The sequence below is a fragment of the Procambarus clarkii genome, chromosome 38 (genome assembly GCF_040958095.1).
Source record: "Procambarus clarkii isolate CNS0578487 chromosome 38, FALCON_Pclarkii_2.0, whole genome shotgun sequence".
In the NCBI taxonomy this organism is placed as follows: domain Eukaryota; kingdom Metazoa; phylum Arthropoda; class Malacostraca; order Decapoda; family Cambaridae; genus Procambarus; species Procambarus clarkii.
The window spans coordinates 9,437,468-9,461,276 of NC_091187.1; the positions used below are offsets into that span (position 1 = coordinate 9,437,468).

Consider the following 23,809-nt stretch of genomic DNA (forward strand, 5'->3'; position numbering starts at 1 on the left):
TGGACGCAAATCCTTAACTGTAGCCTCTGATTAACTCAACAGTAAAATGTGTACTTGGATGAAAAAACGATTCTTCGCGGCGGGGATCGTATTCCAGGGACCTGCCCGAAACGCTACGCGTACTAGTGGCTGTACAAGAATGTAACAACTCTTGTATATATCTAAAAAAAAAATGATTCTGATGTTTCAATTTGAAGATGGCGTCCTCAAATTCGTAGTGCACACATGTGCAGGAGAAGGTAGGGGTGGGCGTCACTGGAATTGATGCAGTGAGCTTGAGATGAAAAGCACTGTCTTGGAATAACTTGAGTATCCACACAAGGGGCATAGAGACACGGCACTTATGCATTTGAGGGACCCATTCCCAAATTCCCAGCACCTATTCCAGAGGCAAGGAGAGCAGATGTACTCCGGAACAGAGCATCTTGGGACCAGCAAGACTTACGGAAGACGGAAGGGACCTACTATCAAAAGTGATGTTCATTACACAAAGAGACTATAGCCATGACGAGGAAGAGGGTGGGACAGTAATTTGGAAAGGAGTGATCTCCCAAGGGGGCAGGAAATTATTCTTATTGTCTCTCTTGGTAGAGGTGATGAAAGTTATACATTCTGAGCACATTGCCAGTTACGGTAAGCCATTTGGAGGGATGCTGACCTTCAAGGAAGAAGGCTTGGAGGGCTTCAGTGCAGGGGTTAGGCTGGGTTAGCCTAAGCATCTTGATGTCAACTAAAGCATTAATTTCAGTGATACGATCACTTACAGATGAAATATTCAGTTCCTTCCTCATATTTAGTAATTTAGTTGTACGGGGACATCCTAGAATTATCCTCATGGCTTCCTTTTGCATCTTTTCCAACCCTCCAAGTATTCTCTCAGGCACTAGAGCAAACATGGGTGCAGAATAATCAATCAGAGACCATATGAGAGATACATCATTTTTGACAATTCTCACATTTGCACCATAGCTTGGATGGTCGCCTGCCACAGCCTTGAGCCTCTCTCTCTCTCCATTGCGGTACAATGGAGCCTCAAGACCATTATATTTGTATAATGAGATCATTGTATCTGGTTACATAGTCGAGTAGAGAGCCATCATCCAACTCCATCACCCACTAAATGTAATTTTTGGACCAGAAATGCTATGCGTACTAGTGGCTTTAGGTATTATATGTACTAGATCTATCTATAAATTTATTTATTTTATTTATTTATGTATATACAAGAAGGTACATTGGGTTTGAGAGAATACATAGCATAGTATTTACAATCTTGTAAAGCCACTAGTACGCGCAGCGTTTCGGGCAGGTCCTTAATCTAACAGAGAATTTTAAGTAAGTAAATTCTAGCAGAATTATTAAAATTATAACAGATATATTGCAAGAAAAAAATGGTAAAAAAAAAAAAATTTAATCAGAATGTTTGTAACTGCATCTCTGTATGTACTTTGCCTAAATAAAATATTATTATTATTATTATTATTATTATTATTATTATTATTATTATTATTATTAGTAGTAGTAGTAGTAGTAGTAGTAGTAGTAGTAGTAGTAGTAATATTAATATTATTATGTCATAGGAGTCTACCCAAAAACTGGCGAATAGTTTTGTGCGTTCGATCGCGTTTGTGGTCCTTCAGCTGGGAAATAACAGCCGTCATGCTTATAAAGGCCTCATTATGTCTATCACATTACTCACCTTCATTTAATAAATATATGCTTGTTACGTAGAAGATTTTTAAGTGTTAATATCATTAAATTATGAGTTATTAATATTAACGAAATCCTCTTTATACGAAACTTGCCAATGTTTATGTGCGATTCGTACCTGTTGTGTACGAAGTGACTCGCATCATATACGGGTAAAATATTATTAAAATACGCCATAAAAAGCTTTAATAGTTATATAACACTAAAGTGCAATAAAGTAGTTAAATTTAATATATACTGGCGATGAGGTAGAGGTAAATTCAGGTAAAGGGATGAGTGTTGTAAGGAGCCTTGACGGACTGACGATGCAGATTCCTATAAAAGTGTAAGTTTATATCTATTTTATACATATATATCTAGTCTATATCTATTATATATATGTATACAAGAGTTCTAACATGGTTGTAAAGCCACTGGCACATATAGAGCTCCAGGGAGGTCGTTAATGGTAAATTACTGTTAGGTGAACAATTATGGTTTGGTGCCCAGTCAATCCTCGTCCCCGGGCCAGGATACGAACCCCTAGACGAGTGCTTTACCGCTGCGCCACGGCTCTAAACCCCCTTGTTCTTGTCTCCGGGGGTCGGGGGTTCGAGCCTGCTAGTGCCCAATACCTCTATTCACGAAGTATCGTTTATTTTTCTTTTCTCCGCTTTACGAAGGTTCTTAAGAGCGTCGAAAGACCAATTCGCACGATTCACCGAAGGGATTGTGCTCGGGGATTAGCGGTTTTGACGTAATTCACTTAATCGCATCTCGTCCTCGTAAAAATAGCGCGCGTAACGTCGCTTTCCGCTCGTATGCGCGCTGTATACTGTATAAAATTTATATGTATCTATGTAATGAATATGTATCTATGTAATGTATATGTGTCCATGTATATGTATCTAAATTGATGTACGGTAATTTGAAATGAAATCGGCTCAGGAAAGTGACGTCCCGTTTTCTGTTCGAGTCGTCCGGCTTACTCGGTTAGGTTAGGTTAGGAAAACTTTCTTAAACTTTAAAACTTTAAGAGGAAAAACTTTAAAAACTTTAAAAAAAGCTTCTTAAACTTTAAAACTTTAAGAGGAAACTTTCAATTAATGTTTTTCATGACTTTTGAAACCATAGGAGAATTTCCTGCCCCTCTTAACCTACCACAGGACCTTTAACTTATTGTTTTGGGAAAAAAATCCAAATTTATTCTCAATTTTTTTTTTTCAAATTACGTCCAATAATTTGGACGTAATTTACAGTAATTACGTCCACAATCGACTGGAGAATGGTCCAGGACGGACCGAAACGTCGTCGTCCCTTCACCTTCTAGTGTGTGGTCTGGTCAACAAATTACGTCCATTTTCGGGTAAACGGCCAAATTCAGACGTAGTTTGTAAGAGGTCAGGTTGATTCTCGATAGATGTCACTGGTGGTTTTTCATGTGGCCAATCGGAGAGAAGGTAACTTTTTCATCTCATTGTTTAGCCAATCACATTGCTGGATCAGATGTAGGTGTGACCGATCGCACAATAAATTGACTTTAACGTACCTACTGTTTTTTTCTGTCAAATTTCTTATTCAATGTATTTTTTTTATACCTTTTTACAATGTATTTTTATACTTTGTTACAATGTACCTATAAACTATTTTTTTTTTTAATTTTGCTATAAATTACTTTCTTAAAATTATATGTTAGATTAACCCTTGCACTGCTCACCTATTTTCGGCAAAAACGTCTTGGTGCAATTGACAAGGACATATTTTTGTTATTTTTACAAATGTTCAGGTAAATTTAATGTCAAAATGTTTCCAAAGTCAAATATTTCCATTTCAAAACACAAATAGTAATGAAAACATTAAAAAACATTAAAATATAGCCAAATTAAAAAACAAAAAGCACAACTCTCTGAGAGCCTAAAGGCGCTTTGCGCAGTGTAGTGGTTAAGGATCTGCCTGAAGTGCTATACATGACAGTGGCTTTACAAGAATGTCAAACTTTAAGTCTCTGTACTCTCATGAACCCAATGTACCTTTTTGTATATAAATAAATAAATAAATATATGTCCGGAGACTGGCAATTGTGATTTTGCTCGAAATGCCCGAAACGCTATGCGTACTAGTGGCTTCAGGTATTGCATGTACTAGCTCTATCTATAATTCCAACATTATGTTTGTAACTCCCCTGGAAACACAAACCGTAACTGTCTCTATTTTCCGCTTGTTACAACTTGTAATAAAGTTGTTACATCTTGGCTTAACGTGTTTATGCCGTATTAGAACGTTGTTACAACTTGTTATATTGGTTGTTATAACTGGCTAGGAGGTGTTAAAACTTGTTCGAACGTTGTAGCAACGTCTTACTTTCGGTGTGTGTTTGGTGGGTAATCCTCTATGTATGTACTTTTACCTCAATAAACATTTGATTTGATTTGATTTTGATATGGTAGTCCAGTTTAAAGTATCTGTGCACTAGCAATATATAGACTATGTCTTTGCTCACACACTATGTATCCTCATAATCCCAATGTACCTTCTTGTATATATATAAATAAATAAATAAATAAATAAATAACAAGATATATTCCTTGACGTGTGGTCGCAATAAAGTTTTTTTTTTTTTTTTTTTTTTTTGAGATATATACAAGAGTTGTTACATTCTTGTACAGCCACTAGTACGCGTAGCGTTTCGGGCAGGTCCCTGGAATACGATCCCCGCCGCGAAGAATCGTTGTTACAACCAAGTACACATTTTACTGTTGAGTTAAACAGAGGCTACAGTTAAGGAATTGCGCCCAGTAAATCCTCCCCGCCCAGGATACGAACCCATGACATAGCGCTCGCGGAACGCCAGGCGAGTGTCTTACCACTGCACCACGGAGACTGTTAATATATTTATATCAATCAGATGGTATATAAAATGTTAAGTATTGTTAACAAATTTATTTATACATTTATGTATATACAAGAAGGTACATTGGAGAGTTAAGAGAGTACAGAGCAATGATGATTTTTACATTCTTGTAAAGCCACTAGCAGGCATAGTGTTTCGGGCAGGTCCTTAACCTAACCTAACACATAATTAAAAATAGATAATTTCCAGCAAAATTGACAAAAATTGTTTACAGGTTCATTGTAAGAAAATTTAACACAATATACAAAGATTAGATTTAAGTAATTAACATTATATTTGTTATCTTTCCTGCTCCCATCAATCAGGTGTCACCTGTGGGTGTTGGGGAAAAAAAATGAGTTAATAGTTAGTAACAGTTGATTCAGTGACAGTCGAGAGGCGGGCCGAAAGAGCAGAGCTCAACCCCCGCAACCACAACTAGGTGAATACAACTAGGTGAATACCTGTCACCTATTTACGTCTTGTGTTCTTATAGAATGATTTTATGTGTTTTTCTCAGCTTCTAGGCTCGGCACAAACATTGTAGTAAAGAAATATTGTATATTTTTCTTTGCCTACATAATTCTAAGAGATATTACGTGGCTTCATTGGCATTGTTTAATTGAATGGTCACCCAAAAAAACTCATTAAAACATGCGTATCTTTGACTTACACATATTCCTTATGATGACTTCATAATGACGTATAACTGTTATCCTGGTCACATAATAACTTATAACTGTTATCCTGGTCGCATATAAAACTTTAAGTACTATTAGCAGCTCTTGGAAGGTTGATAAACGGGTCATACTGACAAATACTGTATGTGTATATATGTGTATGTATATGTGTATGTGTATATATGGTTTTATAATTATAGCTTGTAATTCGGTCTTTCTTGAGACATAAGCCATTTATTTTTTAACATGTCTAGAACATAAAATGAAATGAAAAATATGATAAAGTGAATGATTACGGGTAAAGTCAAGCCTTACAGCTTCTTTCATGATTTTGATGTATTACTAGTTAACTATGTAACGTGGTGTAATGTATATTGATTGATATTCGTTTGATTATCTTTTAGATTAAGGACCTGCCCGAAATGCTATGCGTGCTAGTGGCTTTACAAGAATTTTTTATTTATTTACTTATTTTTTTTTTTTTTTTTTGAGATATATACAAGAGTTGTTACATACTTGTAGAGCCACTAGTACGCTTAGCGTTTCGGGCAGGTCCCTGGAATACGATCCCCGCCGCGAAGAATCGTTGTTACAACCAAGTACACATTTTACTGTTGAGTTAAACAGAGGCTACAGTTAAGGATTTGCGCCCAGTAAATCTTCCCCGGCCAGGATACGAACCCAGGACAAAGCGCTCGCGGAACACAAGGCGAGTGTCTTACCACTGCACCACGGAGACTGGAGGAATGTAAAATATCAGTGCTTTCAGGAGTATCAGGAATCAGGAGTATCAGGAAAATATCAGGAGTGTAAAATATCAGTGTACTGGAGTACAGTACAGAGCACTGTACTCCAGTATACTACAATACAGAGCACTGTACTTCAGTATACTACAGTACAGTGCACTGTACTCCAGGTGAGGTTAAGTCAAGTTTGTCTTTATTACTTAATGTTTTATATTTCCCTACATCTTATATGGGTAATTAATTTCAATCTATAAAGAGTACTAAACAGTATATGAATGGGGGAAAATATTGTATAAAGTTAGGGTAAGACTTATTCTGATTCCCATTCTCATTGGCCTGGTCTTCAGGACTGTATTTGTTGCGGGTTGAACAATATAATATATAGGCCTGTAATCACTAACATGCCATTCACTTAGCTTGAAGTTATCTTGAGATGATTTCGGGGCTTTAGTGTCCCCGCGGCCCGGTCCTCGACCAGCCCTCCACCCCCAGGAAGCAGCCCGTGATAGCTGACTAACTCCCAGGTACCTATTTTACTGCTAGGTAACAGGGGCATAGGGTGAAAGAAACTCTGCCCATTGTTTCTCGACGGCGCCCGGGATCGAACCCGGGACCACAGGATCACAAGTCCAGTGTGCTGTCCGCTCGGCCAACCGGCTCCCTCAGCCGATCGGCTGTTGGAGACTCGTACTGCGGACCCCAGGCGTGTGAGCCCAAAGGTCTATCCCCCGTTTATTTTGTAATTACTAAAATACTTTACAGCTTTAATTGAGGGCGCCTGATAGCTGAGTGGACAGCACTTCGGATTCATTCTCCTGAAGTTCCGGGTTCAATCCCCGTTGGAGGCGGAAACAAAAATGGGCAGAGTTTCTTTCAGCCTGATGCCCCTGTTCACCTATCAGTCAATAGGTACCTGGGAGTTAGACACCTGCCACGGGCTGCTGCTGCTTCCTGGGGATGTGTAACAAAAAGGAGGCCTGGTCGAGGACCGGGCCGCGGGAACGCTGAGCCCCGAAATCATCTCAAGATTACCTCAAGATAAGATGGGTGAACTATTTATTTATTTATTTATTTATATATATACAAGAAGGTACATTGGGTTTATGAGAGTACAGAGACTTGAAGTGTGACATTCTTGTAAAGCCACTAGCACGTATAACGTTTCGGGCAGGTCCTTAATCTAACATATGATTTTAAGAAGGTAATTTCTAGCAAAATTAAAAAAGAAATTACAGATACATTGTCAGAAAGTGTAAAAATGCGTTGTCAGAAAGTATAAAAAAATTACATTGTATAAGAAATTTGACAGAAAAAAAAGTAGGTACATTTAAGTAAATTTAAGAGTTATCCACAGATACATTTGATCATAATTTGAGGATTATTGCAAGATATAATGTAGTAAACTATGTGTATAACACGATATAAGATAACAGCAACGATTACAATGGTGAAGTTGTATGGCATAGGTACATATATTGGGGGAATTGGGTAGCACTAGATACAGTGCGAGTTTCAAGACACTAGGTAGGAAACTATGAAGATGAAAATAGGTACTTTTTGCAGGCGATGAGTCACAATAACGTGGCTAAAGTAAGTTGACCAGACCACACACTAGAAGGTGAAGGGACGACGATTATGTTTCGGTCCGTCCTGGACCATTCTCGTCGATTGTGACTGGTCCAGGACGGACCGAAACGTCGTCGTCCCTTCACCTTCTAGTGTGTGGTCTAGTCAACTAGGTACTTTTTGGTTTTATTTTTCAATAAGGCAAAAGTTTGACAGCCTTTCAGTTCATTAGGGAGTGAGTTCCATAGACTAGGTCCCATTATTTGTATAGAGTGTTTACACAGATTAAGCTTGACTATGGGAATATCAAAGATATATTTATTTTTGGTGTGGTGATTATGTGTTCTATTACATCTGTCCAGGAAGAGTTTCAGAACAGGGTTTGCACTTAAGAACAGGGTTTTGTAAATGCATCCTTATCTCAATTATGGTAGAGCGGGGCCTCGATTTACGATGGTAATCCGTTCCCAGATACATATCGTAATTCAAAATATCGTAAGGCGAAGCGATTTTTCCCTTGAGAAATAAAGGGAATTGAATTAATCCGTTCCCCACCCTCCAATATATTAACTTACAAATACATTTTACACTGAATACAAATTTTTTCTCTAACTACAATACAGTACATATGTTTATCTTACCTTTATAGAGGACTCTTGATGGTGTATGGAAGATGGTGATGAGGGGGGGGAGGAGAGGTGTTACTGTTTGGAAGGGGCGTCCCCTTCCATTATAACATCAGGCAGTGAGGACTTCTCTGGGATACACTCTCTGGCATGTTTTGCCTGCATACCACTAGGACCTGCTTGTGGCTCACTGCTTGCTTGTCTTACTAAGAATCTGTCTAAAAACACTTGTTTTTCCCTACATTGTAACACTTGTCTGTAGTAAGACATCACATTGTCATTTAAAGGTAAATTCAACGGCCTGCTACAGCTTTATCTGGGCGTGTTTTTTCAACAAAACTTTGCAGTTCTTCCCATACTTCACACATTTTCTTAATGAGGAAGGGACATCCTCTACTGTCTCTACTCACAACTATTTTCTTTATTTATTGATTTATTTATTTATTTATATATATATATATATATATATACAAGAAGGTACATTGGGATTGTGAGGATACATAGCATAGTAATTACATTCTTGTAAAGCCACTAGTACACGCAGCTTAGGTTGAACCTTACCACTGACTTTCTTGGGACCCATGGCGTGATATATAATAATCAGTTTTATGTTCGAAAAGCAAAAAATCACCATAAAATCACCACCAGCTCTAGTAAACTGAGGCAGGTCGGCCCGCGTGACCGGGAACCACGAGCTCGGTCAACCCAAACGTGTACCAACAAATATTGTTAGTCGACGTCACTATCGTAAGTCGAGTCACATTTTTCAATCAAATTTACATCATAACTCGAAATTATCGTAAGTCGGGGCAATCGTAAGTCGAGGTGCCACTGTATTTGGTTGGGTTTTGTCATCAATGTCATCACTACTTGGTAATGCAAAACGTTAGGAAAGAAATTCTTTGATATGGACTGTCACATTGTTGTACCACATAAAAGAAGAAATACATGAGTGGGTCATGAGGTTGGGACAGAGTCCACTCGGAGCACAATATGTGGGCCGCCAGATGTAAATAAAACTCCAACTCTCTGGAGTGAGAGGTCACTCCCTTCAGTACAACTTATTTATTTATTTATTTATTTGTTATTTATTTATTTATTTATATATATACAAGAAGGTACATTGGGATTGTGAGAATACATAGCATAGTAATTACATTCTTGTAAAGCCACTAGTACGTGCAGCGTTTCGGGCAGGTCCTTAAACTAAGAAACTTATAAGTAGGTAAATACTTGCAAAATTTATAAAAATTATAACAGTTACATAGCATGAGAAAAAATAAAAGATGAGAGAAAAATTGTAGGTATATGAAAGCACATAGGTAGCTCAGAATGACTGCAATAACAATGACAGCTTGAATGGTAGTTTAACAAAACTTAGCAGGCACAATACAGCATATGGCTAGCACATAAAAGAAGACAGCAATGAATACAATGATAAAGTTGTTTGGATTAAGTACATAAAGATTGGGAGATTAGGTAACACTAGATACAGAGCAAATTTAAAGCTCAGTGTTGGAAACTACGAAGATGAAATTAGGTACTTTTTGGTTTTGTTTTTAAATGAGGCAAAAGTTTGACAGCTTTTCAATTCATTAGGGAGTGAGTTCCATAGACTAGGTCCCTTAATTTGCATAGAATGTTTACACAGATTAAGTTTGACCCTGGGGATATCAAAGAGATATTTATTTCTGGTGTGGTGATAATGGGTCCTATTACATCTGTCCAGGGAGAGTTTCAGAGCATGGTTTGCATTTAAGATCAGGGTTTTGTAAATGTAGTTGACACAAGAGAATGTGTGGAGGGAGTTAATATTTAGCAAGTTAAGGGATTTAAACAAGGGAGCTGAGTGTTGTCTGAAAGCAGAGTTAGTTATTATTCTGATAGCAAATTTTTGCTGGGTGATGATGGGCTTAAGGTGGTTTGCAGTGGTAGGGTGGTACCACTTAACAAGTTACCACTTGGTAACTTAGGGTGGACGGTAGAGCAATAGTTTTGCTTCATGCAGGTCGGTGTTCAATCTCCGACTGTCCAAGTGGTTGGGCACCATTCCTTCCCCCCTATCCCATACCAAATACTTATCCTAATCCCCCTTCCAAGTGCTATATAGTCGTAATGGCTTGGTGCTTTATCCTGATAAATCCCTCCCTTCCCTTCAGTACTTGCAATCTTACCTTAGTGACAGGCAGCAGTATGTTTCAGTGAACGATGCCACTTCTACTCTCACAATTAACATTGGCTTTCTCTAGGGTACTATACTTGGTCCACTCCTGTTTCCTCATGTATATCAGTGATCTTCCAAATACCACACAACATTTAAAGCCAGTTTTGTATGCTGATTATACAACCTTCATTTTCTCACGTGCTAACCCACTTAATATGGGTTAGGTGAAGTAACTTCACTAACTTAAAGTAACTTAACTTCACTTCAAGATGGGACACGACGAGCATAGCTCTTATCCTGTAACTACACTTAGGTAATTACTTATTCTAAACGACACAGTGAATACTGAAGTAAATCAACTCCATTTGTGGTTGACTGCCAACAAACAAGAGGTTTTACATAATGTTTGGTAACAAGTCCAACAATTACATTAATCTAAGAATTAATGATACCCAAATTACGGGTAGAGTAGAAGGGAAGTTCCTTGGTGTTCACATTGACCATAAACTAAATTTCCATTGCCATATACAAAATATAACTAAAAAATTTCTAAGACAGTGGAGGCATTCTCTTCAAAATCAGATACAGTACTATGTTCCTCGCTTTGCCCTAGTTACTCTACACTTAATGCATATCTCACCTTTGATATCTGTGCCAGGAGGATCCACCACCATTAATTACCTCCGACCTCTAATTACTCAACCAAAAATCAGGAATTAGATCAATAACAAATTCCAGTCTCAGACACCACTCAGCTCTCTTAGGGAAATCTTTGACCATGTTAAATATCAAGTCTCTGGACACACTCTGAAGCATTCTCTATATCTACAAAACTCTGAACTGTAATGCCAATCCTGACCTAGCAGGCTGTAATAGAACTCAAGGTAACTACACAAGGAACAAATAGTAGTAGGCATCCATCAGGGCCACATACCCACCACAGCTCAGTCGGGCTGTGGTGGGTATGTGGGCCTGCGGGCCGCTCCAAGCAACAGCCTTTTGGACCAAACTCTCACAAGTCAAGCCTGGCCTCGGGCCGGGCTTGGGGAGTAGAAGAACTCCCAGAACCCCTTCAACCAGGTATCAACCAGGTATCAGTCTCAGGAGACTATGTTGTTGAACTCTGGTTATCGATCTGGAGTGACTTCTCCAGGGTGCAAAGCCAGGGTGGATTGATATGGGGGGAGAAGCTGTCACCCATACAGCAGGTCCTTCCCTTTCCACAGCGCAGAAAGTCTCCAGTGGAGACTTGAGGAACAAATATCTCTTTGATATTCCTAGAGTTGAGACTCAACCAAAGCTGAAATGCATTGCAAATCAAGGATCTATACATTGAAATGGATTGGATCCATGTTTGTGGAACGATCTCACAAATGTAGTTAAAAAGCTGTATGTCTCTCAACCAGTTTAAAAGAGAGACTTAAGAAATATTTACTTAATATCGTGCAATTAATGCCCAAAAAGCTAAGCGTACTAGTGGCTGTACAAGAATGTAAGAACTCTTGCATATATAAATAAATAAAAAAATAAAAATAACACTGTCATATACTCAATATTATGTAACTAGTTTCTCTCACATTTTCCCAAGTTTTAAGGTCTTAGTGTGTTAATATTTTCTAGTATTTTTTTTTTACTAATAAGTACTGTATGTCCTTTCTTCATTGTCTTCAAGTTTTTTGCATTTCATTCGTAAAGTGTTTCTTGTGTCTTTTTCTATCTTTTTCTATCTTTTTTTTCTTTTCTATCTTTTTTTCTATCTTTTTCTATCTTTTGCAATTAGAGTCAGCTATCAGCTTGCTACTTCCACTGCGAGCTGACTCTTCTTCAGTCATCTTTCTTGTGTGGAGTAAATTAGATTTATGCCTCCTAACCCCCAGGGGGCCTGTTTACAGTTTAACAGGACATGTTTTGTGAGTCTTAGACTCCGTTAGTCATTCCTGTTGCCTCCAATTTGTGGTCTGCTGATGAGGGGTTCTTTTTATCCGTGGGTGGGTACCATTGGTTGGTGCTGGACTATAGTTCTGACATTGTAATTATAAGGTGTGAAGGATAGATGCAATTGTTTATGTAATAATCTCCGTTGAGGTCTGATAAAGACCTTTTGTGCCCTCTGTAATAATGTAATGCCCTCTGTAAGCGCATCCTGTGCGTTACCACTCACAGGATGAGTATGGGGTGCACAATAAACCAGATGCCTCTGGCAGCAACAATCAATACAATTTTAATGAACAAATCCACAAGGGCCGTGATGAGGGTTCGAATCTCATCATGTGTATTGAAGTAAGGGCGAAGAGGTAGAACAGCTTGCTGACAGAGCCCAGGTGCATGGGGAGAATTGTGTAAAACCCCGGTTTGTGTCTCAGAGAGGCTGCAGGATCTGTGTGAGGTCAGTTGAACTCCTGGTTGCAATTCTTTTCCATGTCGTGGTGCAGTCAACTAAGGCACGTTTGGGATCATCCCGGATGTAGGTTCGAACCCTCATCATGGCCTTTGTGGATTTGTTCATTTGATATATCATGCTATTGTGATTTCTGTGTGTAATACAGTTTTGGTTGAACTGCTCTCTCAGGCTGTCACCACTCTATGATTTAGGCATTTACAGCCTCATCTACAGATATGAATATGCCTTGTCTTTTTTATGAGTACTTCAGTGAGTGTGGGTCTTCGACACTTTTGCCTTGGAGCAGCTAAGCTTCCTCTGCTGCTCTTGCCTCGGGGGGGGGGGGGGGGGGGGGAACAGTATAGTAATTATATCAGTGCATGTTGGTGGATATTTTCTGGAGGCTACTTAGTGACTCCCTGTAGACCACAGAGCCACACAGGACCAACCAGAAAGGGGTATTTCTGGAGGCTACTTAGTGACTCCCTGTAGACCACAGAGCCCCACAGGACCAACCACAAAGGGTATTTCATTACACTCAGCACTGGTTTTTAACCACCTGGTAAATTCATGGTGCTCTCAAAATAGAGCAAATTTCAAAATAGACATGGAGTAAATTCCTGCAGTGTAAATAAGAATAATAAGAATACATTTTACATAGTAATTCCTGTTGCCTGTTGAATTGCATCCACATAAAACAATGACCCTATGTCCAACATCCACTCTAACATGCATTCAGACTTCCAAAAAATACAGCCAGTTTATTGTGATAAATTATTATATGAGGAAGTCAGTTCTATATTCATTACATTTTGCTTTGTGTTATCGTAATGTTTTCTTGCCACAGGACCGATCAAGACGGTCTTGCGGAATGGATGATGATAGAGCTCCAGGGAGACCTGGAGTCGCGGACCAAGTCAGAAATGCGAAACAAATTCATTGGAGATGTTCACTTCACCAAGCAGGTGCGTTGATTTATTTTATTGTTGAAAGATTTTAATGGTAAATAGTATTGGAATTTGAAATACAGTACAGTGGCACCTCGATTAACGAGCGGCTCTATCTACGAGCGAGCCACTCGCAGAACATTAGTCTCTATTAACGAGCTTTACCTCGATTAACGAGCGTTTTCGCTGGTTCTCGGACACCTTTTATGACAATTTTGTTGTTGTTTCGCAAGACGAGTTTTCCACATGACGAGCTCGGTGCCGGAACGGATTAAACTCATTAATCGAGGTGCCACTGTATGTGTGTATGTGAATTTGGAGAGATTTGTGGAAGCACTTTTATGCAAAGTTTTCATATGCTCTGATGAAATTTAGAGTTACACGGATTGCAAGTTGGACACTCACACTACAGTCTTTGGGGTTTTATTTATATACTGTATAGTACATGCTGTACCTAATTGCCAGGAACTGCGCTGCTTGGCCTAGTAGGTAAAGTCCGATTTGCTAACATACAGAACAATTTTCATTAATTTCAGATTGGTTCTTTTCGAACAATAATAGTATATTATGAGAAGATCCACAGGAGCCATGATGAGGATTTGAACCTATGCGCTGGGTGTTCCCGGATGCACACTCTAATCGACTATGCCACAACATGGTAAAAAAATTGCAACCTGGGGAGGGGCAGTGAGAAGAAGAAAAGAGAAGGGAGGAGAAAAAGAAGGCGAATGAGAGGGGAAAATTTGCTGTATGGAGAATTCATCAAATTTAACTTCAACAATAAACAGATAAACTGGGAGCAAATAAACCAAGACTTCACAGCAATAAACTGAGAAGAACAGCTAGAAAATGCAAACCTGAACCAGTGCCTGGAAAAAATAAACTCAGTAGCTCTAGAAATATGCTCAAATCACATACACCTATGAAAAAAAAGAGGAAGAGATGCAGACTGGAACGGGAACAGCGTTTCCTCTATAGGAGTAGAAAATGAATCGTGGAACAACTTGAGAGTCGCACCCTATCTCAAGAACGACGAAGAAGGCTAAATAGAGAAATAGAAATGATTGAACTAAAGCTACAAGAATCATACAAAATTCAAGAGAGACAAAGAGAGCAAAAAGGCCATCAGTGAAATAGAGAGAAATCCCAAATATTTTCTCTTCTATGCAAAATCAAGATCAAAAACTACATCTAGTATTGAGCCCCTGCGACATAGAGATGGAACTTTCACAGGTGACAACAAAGAAATGAGCGAAATACTGAGGAATCAGTACGACTGTTTTCAGCGAGCCACTAAACGCACTAAAAGATTGATAACCCAAATGAATTTTTCATGGATACGATACCAACATCAAATCATATATCAGACGTCACCCTATCCCCACTGAATTTTGAAGAAGCCATAGACAGTATGCCTATGCATTCTGCACCAGGTCCTGATTCCTGGAACTCCATATTCATCAAGAACGGTAAAAAACCACTGTCGCAGGCTCTTCACATTCTTTGGAGGCAAAGCCTTGATACTGGCGTTATCCCTGACATACTAAAAACAGCAGAGATAGCACCACCTTTATAAGGCAGAAGCAAAAAATTACAAACTGATAGCACTAGCATCACACATCATAAAAATCTTTGAGAGTGTGCTAAGAAGTAAGATCACAAAATACATGGAATTACAGCATCTCCATAACCCCGGACAACATGGTTTCAGAACAGGGCGCTCTTGCCTGCCACAGTTGCTGGACCAATATGATATGGCATTAGATGCTATGGAAGACAAGCAAAACGCTGATGTAATTTACACAGATTTTGCAAAAGCCGTTGACAAATGTGACCTTATTGCAATAATGTGGTGTTATTGCGCACAAAATGCATGCAAAAAGGAATTACCGGAAAAATAGCCAGATGGATCTACAATTTCCTGACTAACAGAAGTCTGTAATAGTCAACAAAATAAAATACGGTCCATCAACCGTGAAGAGCTCAGTCCCCTCAGGGTACTGTGCTTGCTCCAGTACTCTTTCTCATCCTCAAATCGGAAATAGACAAGGACACAATCTATAGCACTGTATCATCCTTTGCAGATGACACTAGAATTTTTATTTGAGTTGGCAACATAGAGAACACGGCGAACCTCCAATCAGATGTAAATCAGGTCTTTCAATGGGCTACAGAAAACAATATGGTATTTAATGAAGATAAGTTCCAGCTATTGCACTATGGAAAATTTAAAATATAAAATAGAAACCACATACAAAATGCAGTCAAATCATAACATAGAACGAAAAAGCAATGTACAGGATTTGGGTGTACTCATGTCGGAAGACATTACCTTTAAAGAACACAATAAAGTAGCCGTCACAACTGCAAGAAAAATGACAGGTTGGATAACAAGAACTATTCATTCAAACTACAGATGCTATACCAATGATGATACTCTTCAAAACACTAGTGCTTTCTAGAGTGGAGTACTGCTGCACAATGACAGCACCTTTCAAAGCTGGAGAAATTGCTGACCTGGAGAGTATGCAGAGATCCTATACTGCTAGAATCCACTTAGTAAAACATCTAAACTATTGGGACCGACTAAAATGCCTAAATCTGTATTCTCTTGAGTGCAGGCAGGTGAGATACATAATAATTTACACGTGGAAAATAGTAGTGGGGCTGGTCCCAAACCTGCACAGAAATAACATCACATGAGACCAGAAGGCATGGCAGGATGTGCAGAATACCCCCGTTGAAAAGCAGAGGTGCAACAGGTACTCTGAAAGAGAACTTTATCAACATCAGAGGCCCGAGACTGTTCAACACGCTTCCACTACACATAACTGGCCGACCCCTCACAGTGTTGAAGAGAGAACTATCAACATCAGAGGCCCGAGACTGTTCAACACGCTTCCACTACACATAACTGGCCGACCCCTCACAGTGTTGAAGAGAGAACTATCAACATCAGAGGCCCGAGACTGTTCAACACGCTTCCACCACACATAAGGGACATAACTGGCAGACCCCTCACAGTGTTCTAAAGAGAACTATCAACATCAGAGGCCCGAGACTGTTCAACACGCTTCCACTACACATAAGGGACATAACTGGTAGACCCCTCACAGTGTTCAAGAGAGAACTATCAACATCAGAGGCCCAAGACTGTTCAACACGCTTCCACTACACATAACTGGCTGACCCCTCACAGTGTTCAAGAGAGAACTATCAACATCAGAGGCCGGAGACTGTTCAACACGCTTCCACTACACATAACTGGCCAACCCCTCACAGTGTTCAAGAGAGAACTATCAACATCAGAGGCGTGAGACTGTTCAACACGCTTCCACTACACATAACTGGCCGACCCCTCACAGTGTTCAAGAGAGAACTATCAACATCAGAGGCCGGAGATTGTTCAACACGCTTCCACTACACATAACTGGTCAACCCCTGACAGTGTTCAAGAGAGAACTATCAACATCAGAGGCCCGAGACTGTTCAACACGCTTCCACTACACATAAGGGACATAATTGGCCGACCCCTCGCAGTGTTCAAGAGAACTCGATAAGCACCGCCAAAGGATACCTGATCAATCAGGCTGTGATTCATACATCAGGCTGCAAGCAGCCACGTCCAACAGCCTGGTTGACCAGTCCAGCAACCAGGAGGCCTGGTCGACGACCGGGCTGCGGGGATGCTAAGCCCCGGGAACACCACAAGGTATACTGGGGCACTACTGCACCCTCAAGGATTACCAAGGCTTCCACTGAAGCTGAACTAGAATCTCGGCCTCGGGAACCCTCGAAAATGCAGTAGTACCCCCCAGGTTGCAATTCTTTTACCATGTCGTGGTATAGTCAACTAGAGTGTTCATCTGGAAACACCTACGGCATAGATCTAATCCTCTCAACACAACTCCTGTGGGTTTTCTCATTGATATATATCACAATAATGTGATTTCTCTGTGTATTGAAAGAGGGTCGTCAAGAGGAAGAATTACTGGACGACAGAGCCAGATTGCATGAGGGAATTTTATGAAATCCCGGTTCAGCTTCAGTGGAAGCAGCAGGAATTCTCAGGGGTAAACTAGTACCCAAGGTTGCAATTCTTTTACCATGTTGTGGCGGGGCCTGACAGCTGAGTGGACAGCGCTCGGGATTCGTAGTCCTGAGGTTCCGGGTTCGATCCCCGGCGGAGGCGGAAACAAATGAGCAGTGTCTTTCACCCCTGATGCTCCTGTTCACCTAGCAGTCAATAGGTACCTGGGAGTTAGACAGCTGCTACGGGCTGCTTCCTGTGGTTGTGTAACAAGAAGGAGGCCTTGTCAAGGACTGGGCCACGAGAACGCAAAGCCCCGAAATCATCTCAAGATAGTTGACTAGAGCGTGCATTTGGGAACACCCAACACATAGGTTCGAATCCTCATCACGGCTTCTATGGATTTTCTCAATGATATACAGTATCATGATAATGTGATTTCTATGTGACAGTATATTATACTAGGAACATGATTTACTTAGTTAAGTTAGCAGAGATTTTATAAAAATTTGTCAGTTTTGATTGAAAGTAAATAAACTAATTAAATCAAATACTGTATAATGTAATGAAAAGCTTTATAATTTCATAAGAAAATGTGCTTGAAAATATATTATTTCTGGAAAATTTGGCTTGTTAGGCATCTTGGCCTATTAGGTATAACATACATACAGTATATGTAATTACCTAAGTGTAGTTACAGGATGAGAGCTACGCTCGTGGTGTCCCGTCTTCCCAGCACTCTTTGTCATATAACGCTTTGAAACTACTGACGGTCTTGGCCTCCACCACCTTCTCACCTAACTTGTTCCAACCGTCTACCACTGTTTGCGAAAGTGAATTTTCTTATATTTCTTCGACATCTTTGTTTAGCTGGTTTAAATCTATGACCTCTTGTTCTTGAAGTGCCAGGTCTCAGGAAATCTTCCCTATCGATTTTATCAATTCCTGTTGCTATTTTGTACGTAGTGATCATATCACCTCTTTTTCTTCTGTCTTCCAGTTTTGGCATATTTAATGCCTCTAACCTCTCCTCGTAGCTCTTGCCCTTCAGTTCTGGGAGCCACTTAGTAGCATGTCTTTGCACCTTTTCCAGTTTGTTGATGTGCTTCTTAAGATATGGGCACCACACAACCGCTGCATATTCTAGCTTTGGCCTAACAAAAGTTGTGAACAATTTCTTTAGTATATCGCCATCGCAATTCTGAAGTTAGAAAGCGTGGCATAGGCTCCTCGCACAATATTCTTTATGTGGTCCTCGGGTGATAGTTTTCTATCTAGAACCACCCCTAGATCTCTTTCTTTATCAGAATTCTTTAAAGATTTCTTACATAATATATAGGTTGTGTGGGGTCTATATTCTCCTATTCCACATTCCATAACATGGCATTTATTAACATTAAATTCCATTTGCCAAGTGGTGCTCCATATATTTATTTTGTCCAGATCATCTTGAAGGGCATGACAATCATCTAAGTTTTTTATCCTTCCTATAATCTTAGCATCATCAGCAAACATGTTCATATAATTCTGTATACCAACTGGTAGATCATTTATGTAGACAATAAACATCACTGGTGCAAGAACTGAACCCTGTGGTACTCCACTTGTGACATTTCTCCAGTCCAATACATTGCCTCTGATTACTGCCCTCATTTTTCTATCAGTCAGAAAATTTTTCATCCATGTTAGAAGCATACCTGTCACCCCTCCAATATTTTCCAGTTTCCAGAACAACCTCTTATGTTGAAAGCCTTTTTTAGGCCCAGATAGATGCAGTCAACCCAACCATCTCTTTCCTGTAATATCTCTGTGGCTCAATCATAGAAACTGAGTAAATTCGATACACAGGATCTTCCAGATCGAAAACCATACTGTCTGTCTGATATTATATCATTTCTCTCCAGGTGTTCTACCCATTTTGTTTTGATTAGTTTTTCCAATACTTTCACTACTACACTTATCAATAATACAGGTCTATAATTGAGGGGGGGTCTTCCCTGCTGCCACTTTTGTAGATTGGAACAATGTTAGCCTGTTTCCACTCGTCTGCTACGATTCCTGTACACAGGGATGCCTGAAAGATCAGGTGAAGTGGAATGCTGAGCTCAGATGCACATTCTCTCAGAACCCATGGTGAAACTCCATCTGGGCCAGCTGCTTTGTTCTTACCGAGCTCCTTTACCATATTTTCCACTTCATCTCTACACACCTCTATATGCCCTATGTTGTTCTCTGGAATTCTTAATGTATCTGGTTCTCTGAAGATCTGCCTCCTGGTTTGTATGTGTGTAATTACCTAAGTGTAGTTACAGAATGAGAGCTACGCTCGTGGTGTCCCGTCTTCCCAGCACTCTTTGTCATATAACGCTTTGAAACTACTGACGGTCTTGGCCTCCACCACCTTCTCACTTAACTTGTTCCAACCGTCTACCACTCTATTTGCGAAGGTGAATTTTCTTATATTTCTTCGGCATCTGTGTGTGTGTGTATATGTATATACAGTACTGTATGTGTATAACTTATATTAAGCATTGGCTCATTGTACATTTCAATCATTCCATTCTTAATTTATGACTGGAACGTGGAGGAAGCATTAAATATTAATGTTCAAATACTGTACTGTATTTGATTGAGCGAAGTGTAATTTTTGAGGTTTCTGGACCCCCCATCCTGTGTTTTCTATACACAGTGCCTTGAGGTTATCTTGAGATGATTTCGGGGCTTTAGTGTCCCCGCGGCCCGGTCCTCGACCAGGCCTCCACCCCCAGGAAGCAGCCCGTGGCAGCTGACTAACACCCAGGTACCTATTTTACTGCTAGGTAACAGGGGGCATAGGGTGAAAGAAACTCTGCCCATTGTTTCTCGCCGGCGCCTGGGATCGAACCCAGGACCACAGGATCACAAGTCCAGAGTGCTGTCCGCTCGGCCGACCGGCCTGGCTTTTACAGGAACGCAGCTCCTGCTCTTACCAATGGCTGCCTGTAAATAGGTTCATAAGTAGAAAAATGAGTACAGTTCTAAGCACTATACATATCACAAGAGTGTCGCTGAAAGGGGTGGCTCACTTTGGACAAGAAAATACACTAAGGGGGCCTGACAGCTTAGTGGACAGAGCTTCGGATTCGATCCCCGTTGGAGGCAGAAACAAATGGGCAGTTTCTTTCATCCTGATGCTCCTGTTCACCTAGCAGTAGTACCTGCTAGTTAGACAGCTGCTACGGGCTGCTTCCTGGGGATGTAATTATCTAAGTGTAGTTACAGGATGAGAGCTACGCTCATGGTGTCCCGTCTTCCCAGCACTCTTTGTCACATAACGCTTTGAAACTACCGACGGTCTTGGCCTCCACCACCTTCTCACCTAACTTGTTAATAAATGTGTAACGAAAAGGAGGCCTGGTCGAGGACCGGACCGCAGGGACGCTAAGCCCCGAAATCATCTCGAAGATAACCTCCTGAATGCAAAAGGTGTTAATTAACAATCATATTGAGTCTCTTCCCCAGTGTTAATAAGGCTTCTCACTGCTGTATGCACTTTCCATATCCATAGTAACTATGGATATCCATATCCATAAAGTTACTTTTTCCTCTTCCTCCTCTACCTGATCACTTAACACTACACCTTTTCCATTTGTTGATGTTTTTAACACTTTAATGTTTCAACCTGTCGACGTGTTCCGATCATGAACATTTTGGGCATCTCGGGGTCCTGCTTGGTGACATCAAACAGTTTTTTACTCTTAAAAGTTTCTTCAGTTTTCAGGTTATTATAAATTTGGTGTCAAAATGATTACTAATAATTTTGCTCAAGTATAGATGCAAACTAAATTATGATTTGAGTATAGAATTTGTCATACTGGGGCTGAATATACATATGTTTATGAGCATATCAACATTCCTATTTCTTTTCGAGTTTCATCTCATAACTTTTGTCATTCAGGTTGTTAACTTATCCAATAGCGACATTGTAGGACTACCAACTCCTTGCTTCAATTTCTCACATCTCGTCACTTGAAACAGCGGACTCTTCAGTTATTCCTACATTGTTTAATTTTAAAGTCAACTTCAGACCGTATTTAATTGACCGTAATAAATTATTCAACTGAAATTTGTATACACAATTTGCAAGAATGGGTGGAGGCCTGGTCTAGGACTGGGCCGCGGGGACACTAAAAAGCCCCGAAATCATCTCAAGATAACCTCAAGATGAGTACTTTGATTTCTTTAAGTATAGGGGTGGAGGTTATGTTTGTGAAATTTAGTTAGCATTTTGAAGCTTTAATGTTCCTTAGGCTCTGGATGGCTGGGAGAATTATCCAATATCTTTCCAGTATACCAATTTAATAGCATCTTTATCCCCCAGGGCATACCAGTTCTTATCATTGGTCATCATATATTATACGGCAAGGTTCAAGATCTCGACAAGCCCTTAGCAGTAATGAGAAAGACGAGGGTTGACGAGAGTATGGACGTTGATGGCGCACAAGACTTGCAAGATAGACATGCACACCAGTCTGTGGAGTACAGCATCAAGGCAATTGTCAAGAAGAAACTTCTCTTTAAAACTAGGCCAAAGCCAATTATTGCAAGCATGCAAAATTAAATTCAATATTTTATTAAAAAATATTTTTACGCTTCCATTTGTTTGATTTACTTTTTACCTACGAATACACAGTACTAGTATGCAAATATGTTGGTAGAATAACAGGCTGGTTTGGTGTCTCATGCTCCCTTGGAAAAGTCATTAGTTGGCCTAATTCTTGGGTACATGTTCACTCCTAGATAAACATCAGTTAGGAAATGATGCTTAAAACATCTCGTCCAATCCAGTAATTGAACCTGGAACAATTTGATTGAGAACCCTCTGCAAGTCTCCATTGTGACTCGTGTAAAAGTCATGGGGCCAGATTCACGAAAGCACTTACGAACGTGTACATCTTTCCTCCATCTTTGACGGCTTTGGTTACATTTATTAAACAGTTTACAAGCATGAAAACTTGCCATTCAACTGTTGTTAATGTTATAAACAGCCTCCTGGTGCTTCGGAGCTCATTAACTGTTTAATAATTGGAAACAAAGCCGCCAAAGATTGAGAAAAGGTGTACAGGTTTGTAAGTGCTTTCGTGAATCTGGCCCATGTATTGTACTGTATATCAATAATGCTACACTTTTGAGAGAAACTGCTTCTGTATTTCATCATTCAGAGTATTCTCTTCTAATGTATCAAAGTTTTAAGTATACAATAATTTTGTTGTCATTGTCCCCTACAAAGCTGAGAAATTATATTCTCCAGCACTTCTGCAGTTATTACATTTTTCACTTGATACCTGGTTGATGGGGTTCTGGGAGTTCTTCTCCTCCCCAAGTGAGAGTGAGACTTGTGAGAGTTTGGTCCACCAGGCTGTTGCTTTGAGCGGCCCGCAGGCCCACATACCCACCACAGCTCGGTTGGTCCGGCACTCCTTGGAGGAATAAATCTAGTTTCCTCTTTGAAGAACTTGCCTTTGGCTTTTTCTAGCGCCCTAAACTGGTCCCTTTGTCCCCTATCTTTTTTCAGTTTAACATTCATTCCACCATATCTTATGGCTGTAAATGGTATACTTGGAGTAGGTTATTGCAAGGTGTTCCGCTTTCAGGAGGTCAGAAAGCGGAATAATAGCTTTAAGAATTGTTAGACCTGGGGCCAGATTCACGAAAGGACTTACGCAAACACTTAAGAACGTGTACATCTTTCCTCAATCATAGACGGCTTTGGTTACATTTATTAAAAAGTTTACAAGCATGAAAACTTGCCATTCAACTGTTTTTATTGTTGTAAACAGCCTCCTGGTGCTTCGGAGCTCATTAACTGTTTAATAATTGTAAACGAAGCCGCCAAAGATTGAGAAAAGATGTACAGGTTCGTAAGTGCTTGCGTAAGTTCTTTCGTGAATCTGACCCCTGGGTTGTAGATGTGGGCCTCTGGGTTGCTTCAAGCAAGTGTTGGACCAAAGTATCACAAATCAAGCCTGGCCTAAGGTTACCTTAAGGTGCTTCCGGGGCTTAGCGTCCCCACGGGGACTTACGCCGGGGCTTAGCGTGGGGACGCTAAGCC

The 23,809-nt window shown here is 40.0% G+C and overlaps 1 protein-coding gene across 1 annotated transcript; it reads left to right on the plus strand.

The window, feature by feature from the left end:
* Positions 1–1,868: 1,868 nt before the first annotated feature.
* Positions 1,869–22,351, plus strand: LOC123771859 (chromosome transmission fidelity protein 8 homolog). Its single transcript, XM_045764581.2, has 3 exons — positions 1,869–2,035; positions 13,589–13,706; positions 22,079–22,351. The coding sequence occupies exons 1-3, from the start codon at positions 1,983–1,985 to the stop codon at positions 22,316–22,318; spliced, it is 411 nt and encodes a 136-aa protein (XP_045620537.2). The 5' UTR covers positions 1,869–1,982; the 3' UTR covers positions 22,319–22,351.
* Positions 22,352–23,809: the final 1,458 nt, after the last annotated feature.